The sequence below is a fragment of the Malaclemys terrapin genome, chromosome 1 (genome assembly GCF_027887155.1).
Source record: "Malaclemys terrapin pileata isolate rMalTer1 chromosome 1, rMalTer1.hap1, whole genome shotgun sequence".
In the NCBI taxonomy this organism is placed as follows: domain Eukaryota; kingdom Metazoa; phylum Chordata; order Testudines; family Emydidae; genus Malaclemys; species Malaclemys terrapin.
Window position 1 is genome coordinate 82,054,273 of NC_071505.1, and position 12,425 is coordinate 82,066,697.

The 12,425-nt window shown below is 42.5% G+C and overlaps 2 protein-coding genes across 5 annotated transcripts in view; one reads left to right on the forward strand and one right to left on the reverse strand.

Annotated features, from left to right (window-relative positions):
* Positions 1-3,220, forward strand: part of PLXNC1 (plexin C1) — a 102,542-nt gene extending 99,322 nt beyond the window's left edge. Inside the window, exon 31 of the mRNA XM_054028142.1 lies at positions 645-3,220. Coding sequence (XP_053884117.1) covers positions 645-749 — 105 coding nt within the window. The 3' untranslated portion in view covers positions 750-3,220. The remainder of the gene's footprint in view (positions 1-644) is intronic.
* Positions 3,221-6,967: 3,747 nt separating this feature from the next.
* CEP83 (centrosomal protein 83) overlaps positions 6,968-12,425 on the reverse strand; it is a 40,695-nt gene continuing 35,237 nt past the window's right edge. For 3 of the 4 annotated variants that reach the window (XM_054028168.1, XM_054028152.1, XM_054028160.1), the window contains exons 14-16: positions 11,449-11,552; positions 9,323-9,500; positions 6,968-7,921 (exon numbers count right to left, since the gene is read on the reverse strand). In XM_054028168.1, the coding sequence (XP_053884143.1) occupies positions 7,736-7,921; positions 9,323-9,500; positions 11,449-11,552 (468 nt within the window). In that variant the 3' untranslated portion in view covers positions 6,968-7,735. Of the gene's footprint in view, positions 7,922-9,322; positions 9,501-11,448; positions 11,553-12,000; positions 12,082-12,425 lie in introns of all 4 variants that reach the window. The other variant, XM_054028175.1, reaches the window with a different exon arrangement.

Genomic DNA, 12,425 nt, shown 5'->3' on the forward strand with positions numbered 1-12,425 from the left:
TCTGGTAGTGGTTTTTAAAGTCTCTCATCTGTCTTTATTAGGGTACTTAAACTGTTGCCTCCAGAGCCTTTCTTTATAATCCCCTCTAACCTAATAATTATGTTTTGTTAGTATGTGGTATCTAAACCTACCCCATCCATTCTGGGCCCCCCTGCTCCCCATGTAGCTTTTGACCAATAGCAACTACAAGCTTATTGGCCCTTCCTCTGCCATATTGTGGATTTAAATGCCAACAAAGGGTATTCAAAGTGCAGCGCTGCTCTGCTTTACATCCTCTGGCCCAAGGCCACGTGTATAATTTATACCACCAGCTTAGTGCAGGGGGTGATATACAAGAGCAATTCTAAATCCGTCTCTCTGCCCCAGGGTGCTGTGCTGACCTTACATTTAGTAAATAAAAGTGGGGGGTTTGGTGGTGCGGAGGGTCGGTTTAAACTGAGGTTGCTATTTTCAGCAGAAGTGTTGTAGATCCTGTGATTGTAATGACTTGTGAAGCAAGGCACAGAAACAGTGTTAATGTTTGAAGAACATATTACAGGCACAAGTTCAGACAGATCTTACCACTGATATCTTCAGATGAGAAGGTGTGTGTTTAAAACAAGTAGCAAAAAAAGTAAATCGTTTTTCTAATTAATTGTCAACAGATTCGAAGTAAATTGGAGAGAGAACGGGGGCTAGAAGATGCCCAGAAAGATCTCCTGCATATAAAAGCCTTATTTGATGAAAAGAAAAAATGCAAGTGGATGTGACCAGAGCACACTGGCCCAGGACTGTAATCTGGTGAATTTTTAAACTAGAGGTGCTGGTACCAAACTAGTGTTTGGCTAGTTATGTGTTTTTTGTTTTTTTTTTTTTTTAAACCATTTGGATATTGTTCTCCATTATGACCATTTAAAGTGTAGGGTATAAACAACAGGCATGCATACAGGGCAAGACTTTCAAATATAGGCATGTAAAAGTGCATGTGAGCCTTGTACTCATGCATTGAGCCTGCTTAGTATTATACGTGCATTTGTGTGCCCAGACCCCCTGATTTGAAAGTCTGCCCCACGTATTTTAAAATGAAATAAACATGCAGAAACCAGTGTACTCACTGTAAGTTAGAGAAACTTTCACGTAAGCATGTTTTTTGTAGGTCACTGCCACCTTATTAACAGAGAATAGTGCTAATTGGTCATACACCCTGACACTTCATTGGTCTTAGTGTGGCCTTAAATACTATTTTAAGTACAATTCCCCTCCCTTGTTCCCCCTTAAACACAAAAATGTGCTAGTTTTGTTTGAAAACAATAGAAGAGTAGCACTTATGACCAGGTAATTCAGTATTAGCAGAAAAGCTGGCTGAGAGGCTCCAGGGCTAGATGTGATGAACCATTTTTTTTAACTCAAGGTATACTGATTCTTGATTTAGAAATTCTCAATGTGAAAGAATCCAAAGTTGTGCAGAACATTAGGTTGCTGGTGCAATCCACTGTTCCAAGGACATTTTCCATAGTTTACGTTGCTTATAATTTTTTAAGATTTGAGAGTATCAAGACAGTCCTGAACACATTTATGTTTTCATGATGGTACACCTCTACCCCGATATAACGCTGTCCTCGGGAGCCAAAAAAATCTTACTGCGTTATAGGTGAAACCGCGTTATATCGAACTTGCTTTGATCCGCTGGAATGTTCAGCCCCGCCCTCCCCCGGATCGCTGCTTTACCGCGTTATGTCCGAATTCGTGTTATATCGGGTCGTGTTAGGTCGGGGTAGAGGTGTATATAAATATTCCCATTATTTCACTAAATCAAATGGAGGTTGGTTTTTTTGGGTGATAAAAGATTTACTTAGTGGCAGTTGAGACTAGTGTGGACGAGGGGACTCTAGTTTTCCCTGTGGCTACTAGTTTCTCAAATGTATAAAGCTGGTAGTTTGCCTGAGAGCACAAGTGACGTGTTCTGTTGGAAGTTTAGGGTTATTCTAAGAAACTGCAAAAAAGCAAAAGTCGGTCACAGTTGCTGATGTTTTTACTGCTGTGTATATGGTGCTACTTTTTTGATACATACAGTACAGCTGGGCTTTGCTTGAGAGATCCTTGCCTGACTGCCTTAAACTCCTATAGGCCTCCAGATTTAGCTCAGGACTAATGTATATTACAGTAATAACTGAGCCAGGGATCCTAAATACAATGCACTTCCATTTTGGAGCATGCAGGGTTTTAGCCTATGGCACATGAGTAAGGTCCTGTTTATGCTATACATTGGAACTGTTTTGTAGCTACCGTCTCTGACCCAGTTGCAACTGCTGTACAGCTGGGCTCTCTAAGGGTAAAGCTTTCTACTAGGTTTGGTGTGAGGTTAAAGGATATCTCTCCTTTCACAGCAAAACACAAAAGGGAAACAGTTACTTAGGAAGCCCTGCACTGAGTTTGAGTCATCAACCACTTGCAGGAGGAGGTGTAGATAAGGGGGAAAAGACTAATGCAGCAACTTCCTGAAGGAGGAAGCATGGTCCTTGAGCTGCTTCGAACTCCTGGGGCTCTGAACAGCCATGCCCATGAACAGCAAGCAGCTCGACACTGCACCCCAGACAGCATAGCTGAGTTAGGAGTTGCGCTACTAGTGACTGCCTCACTGAGCGGGTAGCAGGCCCACCGCAGGCCTTAATACTGGCTGTTATCTCTGCAGGAAATGCTAGGGGGTTGATCAGGCACAGTGCCACGACTATGCCTGGCCAAATCTGAGGCATGCTAACCACCCGCTGTGGGCAGCAGGGCCCAGCTGTTAACTTGGGGAAAGGGGGAGGTTGGCTGCAGCTCTGCTTCCTCCCCTCCCAGACTTTGTTTGACATATGCACACAGTTCCCTCTCTTTTATCCAAAAGGGGAGCCCTTAATTCACACTGATTTAGTAAGCATTAATAATCTAACCTTTTATCTGATGTTTATATTTCATTAGGGTTACCATATTTCAACAATCAAAAAAGAGGACGGGAGGAGCCCCGCCCCCGTCCTGTCCTAGCCCCGCCCCTGCCCCTTCCACTCCCTCCCACTTCCTGCCCCCTCAGAACCCCCAACCCTCCCCCCCACTCCTTGTCCCCTGACTGCCCCCCAGGACTCCACCCCCTCCCTAAGACTCCCTGCCTCTTGTCCCCTGACTGCCTCCTCCTGAGACCTTCCCCACATCCTAACTGGCCCCCTAGGACCCTACCCCCTACCTGTCCCCTGACTGCACCAACCCTTATCCACACCTCCACCCCCTGACAGCCCCCCCCCCCCAGAACTCCTGACCCATCTAAACCCCTCTGCTCCCTGTCCCCTGACTGCCCCCTCCTGGGACCCCTGCTCCTAACTGCCCTCCAGAACCCCACCCCCTACCTAAGCCTCCCTGTTCCTTGTCCCCTAACTGCCCCCTCCTGAGACCCCCCCCAACCCCCAGACAGCCCCCCCCCCAGAACTCCCAAACACCCCCCCGCTCCTTGTCCCCTAACTGCCCCCTCCTGAGACCCCCCACCTGTACCCTGACTACCCAAAACCTTACACCCCCAACCCCCAGACAGCCCCCCCCCGAACTCCCTGACCCATTCAACCCTCCCCCCTGCTCCCTGTCTCTTGACTACCCCCCCCCCCAGAACCTCCCTGCCGCTTCTCTGGCCCCCGGCCCCCTTACTGTGCTGCAGAGCAGCGCGCTCGACAGCGGGGGAGGGGAGCAGGCTCGGAGCTCCAGACGAACAGCCGGAGATCTGTGAATGCAGGGAGGGAGGGGAGTGGTGTCAAGTTTCAGGAGGGAGAAGTGCAAGCAGGGCTCTGGCTCTGGCTTTTGGAGCACCGGCTGCTTTGTAAGTGCACGCACGCTCTGCATGGGAGGGGGGAGGAGGGGAAGTCCGGACATTGACAAATTCCCCCCGGACGCTATTTTTAACCCGAAAAAGCCGGACATGTCCGGGGGAATCCGGACGAATGGTAACCCTATATTTCATGGACTGTAGCCATTGTAAAAATACTGTGTGACATACCCAGGATACAAGCTGGAGAAAAACCAAGGAGTGCTCCGCACCCATGGGGCTGGACACCAATCTGCTGTTCAGTGGCTGGCCCCCAGCAGCTGTGCCACCGAGCAGCTGTTGGGCAGGGCTGCCCTGCCATGCTCTGCCCCACAGTGCCCTTAAGGGTGGGGGGTGCAGAGTGGGACCTCACAGGAAGGGGAGCAGAGTCCATGTAAGGGCACCCACTGGCTAAAGCAAAAGTCATTGCCTGTGGGTACCACCACTTCTCACAGCAGCCATTCACCTTAGCTGCTCTGTTTAGTTGTTTTAGGAATGCTTAATGGTCCTGCTGTAGCCTTTTAAACAACACGTTTGAAGTGAATATTATAGGAGTGGAGCAGGGCAGATTTAAGCAGCAGGAAGGGGTAAAAGGTCAGTTACAGTTCAGGTTGCTGGTGACTGTTCTTTAAAAGGAAATGCAATCATTTTGTACAAGCGTAACCGCTTGTGTAGATGGGGTAGTGGAGGCCGCCTTCCACGAGTGCCCCTACTAGCAAGCATAGAAATAGTGCTGCTTGAGACTCCCTGCCATTGGGAAGAAGGAATGGAAATAGCCCTCTTTAGACACATAATCAGCATATGGTTAAAGGGACAGAGAAGTTAAAGTCAGTCCTGTTTTGTATTTGTTTTTGGGCCACTGTTTACCAGCTAATAGGTAAAATGGTGAAGCAGCTGTAATGCACTTATATCCCACACAGGAACGGGATTACTGCATTTTATTTAAGTCTCAGCAGTAGCTTCACTCCAATTTTTGGTACATCATTTAAACATATACTGGGGCTTACCAACCTGTGAGGTGGGTCTCCTATAGTGTAATTAAATGTATAATCAAATGTTTGTAGATTGTTTTAGAACTTTGGGTGAGATTAACCATTATGGAAGGCACTTAGTATTTGCACTCCCCTGACATTTCATCACCCAGAGAACACCGACAGTCAACTCACATATCTGTTTTGGAAAGTCTGTGGATTAAAGCAAGCCCTAGTACAGATAACTGGTAATTGTAACAGTATTGGCTGTAAGGGAACCAACCAACCTGTCTTGAACTTATTTTCAGATGTTTACAGACAAATTAACTATTTGTAAATAGTATTTGTTTTTCTAACACTAGCTTATAAAGCATTATTTTGCAGTTAGTATAATGTAATGTTAAATCCTACTAACATGTAAAGTAGTCCCTTTTGTACAGAATTTAAGCTGTTTAAAATGGATGTTTCAAGTAAGTACATGGCAGAGATACATCTTGATGTGTGTATAGGTTATTCAGAATAAAATGTATTTGAAATTTAGTTGACCAACTTATTTTGTCCTTTAGAGTCACTTTTTTTTAATGACTAGTGTTCAAATTGAAACAGTTACTTACTGTAATAATAGGAGGCATGTCAGAGCAACTTTGATTTCTAGTGATACCTAGGCTAACAGACTGGCGTAAAACATATTAATCATTCCAACAGGGCTACCATGCTATTCCAGCTTTGCAAAAGTCTCTCTAACCCCTCCCCTAAGTTTAGCACTTAGGAATTAGCCAATCAAAGTGGATGTCAGTCACCTAGGAACTCTGTAGAGTCACTCCAGATAAGAAGCCTAAAAGTGAGCTCCATCAACCACCTGAATAAGTCTTGCTTCCTTTTTGGAAGCAAAAAAGAGGCGGCGCAGAAACAAAAAAAGGCACATGCCACACAGCATCAGCTGAGAGTGCGGTGGAAAGTTACTGGCATGAAACTCTGACCTACTGACTTTCTGCAGATGTATAGGAAGTGGGAGGTGGGGGAATCCCCTGTGTGTGTTCCCAGTGCAAGAGAGGTAGCAGCTGCCAGGAAGAATGCAGGACAAGTAGATCTATCCTGAGTTCAGCAATGCAGTTCTGAGAGGCAGCGCTATGTTTCCAGCATCTTAAGTCTTGAAGTCAATGCCCAGAAAGGGCATTTAAATGCTAGTGTTAGCATGGCAATTTAAGACATGCATTGTGCTAGTTCACAGAAGGGGATAGAGGGTGGTGGTTTTTAAGAAACTGAAGGTTTACCTTGCAGGGTTTCCATCAAGTCTTGTCAAGAGGAGGGCATAAAGGGCCAAGGCAGGAACATGGGTTTGGCCTCCCAAACCCCTAGATCACCAGTCTATGGGGAAGGGCCCCCTAAATCTGGGGCGAGACTGTTTTGTCCTTACTTCTGCTATGGCCCTTTCTTCTCTCATTCAGGAGCCAGGCTCCACAGAGGCACCCAGACTGTAAATTCCCTCTGACAGTGGAATGGTCACTCCCACAATGAAGTCTTTTGTTACTGAATAGCATGTAGCTGGGGGGAAGAGGCTAAAGTGTAAGTTTTTATTTCTGCCCATTACATTTTATATCTGAATATTTATCACTGTGCACTAATATACACACATTTTAATGTGCATTAAATTTGGGAAACCTAGTTCCAATGCAAACAAGGATTAAATTATTCCAGAGCACTTCTAAAGATTTTAGAAACAACTTCCACTATGTTAAACAATTACAATAATCTGCTTGGCATATGAATACAGCTTATTAATTTTCTTTAGAAAGTATGTGAAATTTTAGATTTTTCCCCCAAAGTAGTAGTGTTCAAATGTGTGCACTCCTGGGAGAATCTGAAATGCAGGGGGTGGAGGGAAGAGAGGAGTTTGAACAGATGCTCCTGTGATTGAGCCACTCTTTTGCGTACCATTGTAGTACTTTTACATAAAGGAATATGTTTTAGCTAATAGTTAATACTATTAAAGAAACAGATTATGTGCTTGTTCATGCTATAGCTTCATGTTCCAGGAAGTGGCTGTGGGCACATGAAATAGGAAAGAGAATCATTGCAGAAAGATTTCAACTCGCAGCGGGTCAGAGAAAAAGACTCAGTCCCTATAAGTTTCCTGATACCAAACCAATGCTCTAGTTAAATGAAAAACAAATACAAGAAGGCGGAGAATTAAAAAAAATATATTAAACCTTGAATAAATAGATGTGATCAGGTTTAAGTAAACAAAGACACAATATATTAAATACAAATTGAGACTTCTCTAAAAGATATAAAAGGCAAATATTCATACTTCATCTATAATGCAGCATTTGATTAAAAACCTTGATTGTTACTTAGCCATGTTCTCCCATAACTTTATTTTTTTTATATTAAAAATACAAAAGGTACATTGTTATGGTCCTGTTTTTGTCCAAAATGTGATCTATTTTCCTCCTCCTTCATCTCTTTACAGATCCTGTATCATGTGTTTTGGGATTTTTTTTTTTTTTATTAAAGAAAAATGTGCTAGCAACACAGCACAATTTCACAGTAACAGAAAGGCTGAGTGGATGGAGGGGTAGGGGAAAATCCTTGAATAAACAGTTATTCCAAAGGATTTTTCCCAACAAGTTTTTTTTTCTAAATGGCTTAAAATGCAACCCAAAATTTGACAATTCTTTTTAAAGAATCATTTTTTGTGCAACTCGATCATTGCATATGCTTTGACAAATGTCTTCCAGGTTACTGGTATATCGAAGTGTCATCATTCTTTTTCCTTGAATTATGATGTTTGACTAAACTCATTGCGTTCCATCAAAAATACAAAACTATGTAGATTATATTTCATCCTTTCTTCTAACATGAGGCACATACAAATATGTTTTTGGCAAAGCACTCACTAAAAACCCTACACAAGGAAAACGTAGTGAAGTTAAGTGGTAATTAAAACTTGCAGGCTTTATTTGGAGTCCTCGATTTGTATATCGTCCTCTTCAACCATCCTGCTTCTACCAGAGTCACTATCCACTCCCAGCCTAACTCGCTCTCCACGTGGCCCGAGTTCTTGCAGCTGTTTTCTCTGTGTGGTTTCTAGATCTTCTAGCCGCTTACGAAGTAGGGAGAGCTCCCTTTGATGCTGTTCCTCCTTGGAGTTAGGGGACGCAGCAAAAAATAAAACAAGTAAGTAATGTCTCTGCAAGTGTTACAAAATGTAATTTTTTAATAAAAGTTCTGTTAAAGTTACCTTATGTGAAAACAAGATTTTTTTAAAGTCTTTATTCTATTTGCTTTCAAGCATTGCCCCTGACGTTCATGACATGAACAGCAGTGGGGAATGTGCATGTGAATGACAGGCACCCCCTAGGCAGTGCACTTCAGAGCCTAACAAATGGACACAGGTGGGGAGGCAGGAGCCAATACCAGGGCAACCTCTTAGTGGAAGAGCAAACTACATGGTCAGAGGGAGGCAGAGGGAGCTGCCTAGTCTCCCTCTGACACTTGGTCCTGTTTTTCACCAAACACCTCTTTGATCCTGGGGGCAGGGAAGTGCTACTGGAATCTCCCTTCTGTAGGTACACCTACACTGCGAAGAATAACCCATGGCACCAAGCTCAGAGCCTGGGTCAACTGACTCGGGCTTGCAGAACTCACACTTCAGAGTAAAAATAGCAGGGTAGACAGAGGCCAGGCTCTGAAACCCAGCAATGGGGGAGGGTCTCAAACCCAGGCTTCAGCCTGAGCCCAAATGTCTACACTGTATTTTTTTTTAGCCCTGATCCCAAGTCAACTGACCCAGGTACCACAGGTTTTTCTTTGCAGTGCGTAGACATACCCTCAGTTTGCTCCTGTGCACAGATGAGGCTCTCATTTCTATGCCAATGAGACTCTTCCAAATAACGAAGCCAGTGAATTGCTTGAGACTAGATTCACACCTGGGGGTGTGAATTTACTGTATTTAAGTCCCCCCGCCCCCATCCTAACAGGGTGTAATCTTTTTTTTCTTTCTTCCTTCGATGTAATAAGAAATAACATCTGAGGAATGAGAAGGGAAGCAGTTGCTAGCAGGATGCAACAGAATTATAACTCTGCTTCTGATGTTTTCGTTTCCCGTTACAAATTTTGATTTTGTAGCCATTGTAACTGCTCCAGAGCTGGGAGCACTTTCATAAAAAGTAAAACATTTCTCAATACAACACAACAGACTGCCCAGATAGCTCTAAATGTTACCCACAAACCACCACCACCATATGGCAATTGCATAACAAAAATGAAGCAAGGGATTCACATCTGAAGTGGGTCTAGTGAGATGTATTTTATATGATCGATTCTCTCTATATTAGGCCACAATATGACGGCATTCATTACTCCTCCCTTTATGCTTTTAAACAGTATGTCTGGTGACTAGCTTAAATAGCCTAAACTATTAATGCAGAAACTTTACTTTAGTAACCACTATTTATGTCCCAGGTTAGCAACTAACTCCATCCTTTGCTAAGGTATATGAAATAATAAATGTGGATCTGAGTAATATTTAATACATCATCACCTGCAGATGGGGAAAAGATATTTCAGGCGCAGGAACTAAGGTAGACGACATCCCACTGACTGGATTAAGCGATGGGATGTTAGGAACCAGAATTAAACTCCGGAATTCATTGTGTCTGCGCTGTAAATCCTTTAGTCTTTTCTGAAGGCGAGTGTATTCTTCATAGGGAACATTCTGTCTATGAAATAAGATGTTTGTATTGCTCAAAATGCTTAAGAGTACCATATCACAGAAACATGTCTCTCTCTAACACATTGCTAAACACTCTCCCAATAAAGTGCTGCTTCAGGATGGACATGTATAGCCCATATAGAATAAGAAGCACTTTATTTGTGTTTAAATGTTTGGGAAGTCCATTTTACACCTCAAATGATATAAACTACAGTCTCACAGACTAGAATTTACTCAACAGCAGGGAAATAAATTCAGATTTTAATGTAATGTTCACAGTAGTGAGTAGCACTATAGTTAAGACTGCTTTTTAAAGTATTTAAATCGAAGATGAGTCAGACCCTCCATATGATCTAAAGGCACTGGAAGAACCAGGAACTGCCATATCTTGCCAAGAAGATTTTAGTCTGGTTCCCTTACATCCTTCTGGGTTATTTTTCCTTTTCTTTACTTCCGCTTACTGCTAGTCTCACAGACTGTACCCTGCTATCTGTTTTAACCTTCTCTCAGCACTGTTCTTCCCAGTCTAACAACCCTCCTCCTCAAGAGATTCCTGGTGCAGTCATACTATCTTTTTCTCCTCTTTCCCCAAATGTCCAAAATATGATTGCGATGGAACCTTCTGATGCGAGCCTCCTGCTGCCTTCTGCTCAGTCTGACTAGCGTAAGAAAAATGAACATCACTGTGTGTACACCCTATTACCTGTTAACTGACTAGCGCATTCAACTACAGGATGAAAGTCAGCCTCTCTTGGCAGTTTATTTGTAAATGTCACTGAGCAGGACAAGGAACATACTTTGCCTTCTTGGCCCACTGGCTTGATATAATCATCCTCTTGTTCCACTCAGGCAGTTGGTCCCTACTCTACACATCAAGAAGAAAGTACATAGCGAATGGTGCATCTCCTCTCTGTGAAGTGTAGTACAGGGCATAGCTGCAGCTCAGTGAAATTTACAAGGAAAGCAGAGCTTAATTTGTGCTGGGGCTCAACCGCTGCTCTTCTTTTCATGCTGAGGGGCAGTCCCGGCACTTCTGTCAGTGGTGCACGAGATCATGCTGTGCGAGGGATGCCATCGTTATTGCTTGAGCCCCGGCACCTTTTTTTCACAAATTCAGCACTGATGGAAAGATGGGAGATCAGTGTTTCATTTCCAACCCTGATTGGATGGACGTGTCAGGCAGTTGATAGCCCAGGATTTGTTTAAGTGAAAGCCAGATCAGCTGTTTGTCCTTGTGGGAAGGATCTACAACAAACCTTTATCAGAATTCATTACACTTTTAAAAACATAACTTGGATGTCTACAAACCAAATGAAGGCAACCATATTTCCTGTTGGACTCCACAGTTGCAATTTAGTTTGCCCTTAAAGTCACCTTAGAAAACTTATTTCTAGCCTGTTGTATAGTGCACCTGCCATTTTAGGCTGAGCTTAAGCTTCTTCACTTTCATGTGCAGTAAATCCATTCAAAAGGAAAATATCTCACATTTAAGCCACTGTACTTTCAATATATTTGGAATACTGGAACATGTAATTGTCTTGTAGTATTAATTCAACTTTTCATTGACATTCTAACAATCTGCTAAAGCCACAACAAGGAAATAACTTATTTGCATGGGGGTATTTAACAAGAAGATTTTGTATGTTAATTCTGAAGAGTATGGTGGCCTCCTAGTACAAAAATAGCTCCAACAGCCCTGATCCTGCAACAGCACACTGACTTCAATGGGTCTCCATGCAGGAGCAGAGGTCTTCCCACAAGAATGCAGTTGGATTGGGCCCCAGTGACTAACCTGTAAGTTACACACATCTGAAGTATTTTGTAATGGTAAATCAAATCATTTAGGAGATTCATTTACAGAATTATTACATTAATCAATCTAGAAGCAAAATACCTCAAAACAACTTGTTTACAATTCTAAGGACCAATTCAAACAAAATCTAATATTTTATTACCTATTTAACACCTGGTTTTCAGTTTCTAGTTCTTCTCTCTTTGCTTCCAAGAGTTCGATTTTCTCCTGCAGCCTTTTTTGTTTATTGTCATTGAGAGCCTTTCTCTGTCAAACACACACATTTTGAACACTTAGAAGTTGTGTCAATTGTTTTGATCATTTTGATCAAGTTGCATCTACTTTGCACCTGCATTTCAGTTACAAGATTACATAATTTTTAGCATTTCCTTATGAAGAGATATAATTTTGTTGAAAATGGTGGAAAGAAAACATGAGCATACATTTGCTTTCCATCCTTTATTTGATTTGGAAAAGTAATGTACCAAAAAAGAGGCTTGGAATGCCCAAATGCCCGGTGTTGAAGGAAACATGCCATAAAGGAAGGTAAAGCAGCAACACACAAAGTATCCAGTTGTATGGGTAGGTTATAGACAATTCTAAACCACCTGTTGGGAAATTGAAACAGCTACTAAGTCTTGTAAGACAATGACAAATTGATAGGCAAATTAGATAAGCTCACCATGTACTAATTGTTTAGAAATATAAATAATACCTTAGAAACTGTAGATTTTATTTCCTCTCTGACATTACTTGCTGATGGCGACATCAATGTTAAACAACTAACATCTGTTTTCTGTTTTATAAAGTAGATACAGGCATCCTGTATTATGTATTTATGGTGCTTAAAATTACTAACTAATCCTGAGCTTTATTAAGGTCTAAAACATATGGATTTGGAAAAATTAATAACTAATTTCTCCTTTTGTGCTAGCTGTTCCATAACATGCAATTTTAGGGGGAAACAAAAATTTAAAATTCAATATTTCCATTAACAGTATTACCAGCCGCTGGGTGTGTAACAGATAGTTGCTTAGGGAGGAACAATGTACCAAATAGATGTTACTAAAAAGGGAAATGTCATCCTACTGGTATCTAACACAGCATCCTACTGGTTAATTCGTGGTCCATCTCCAAGCT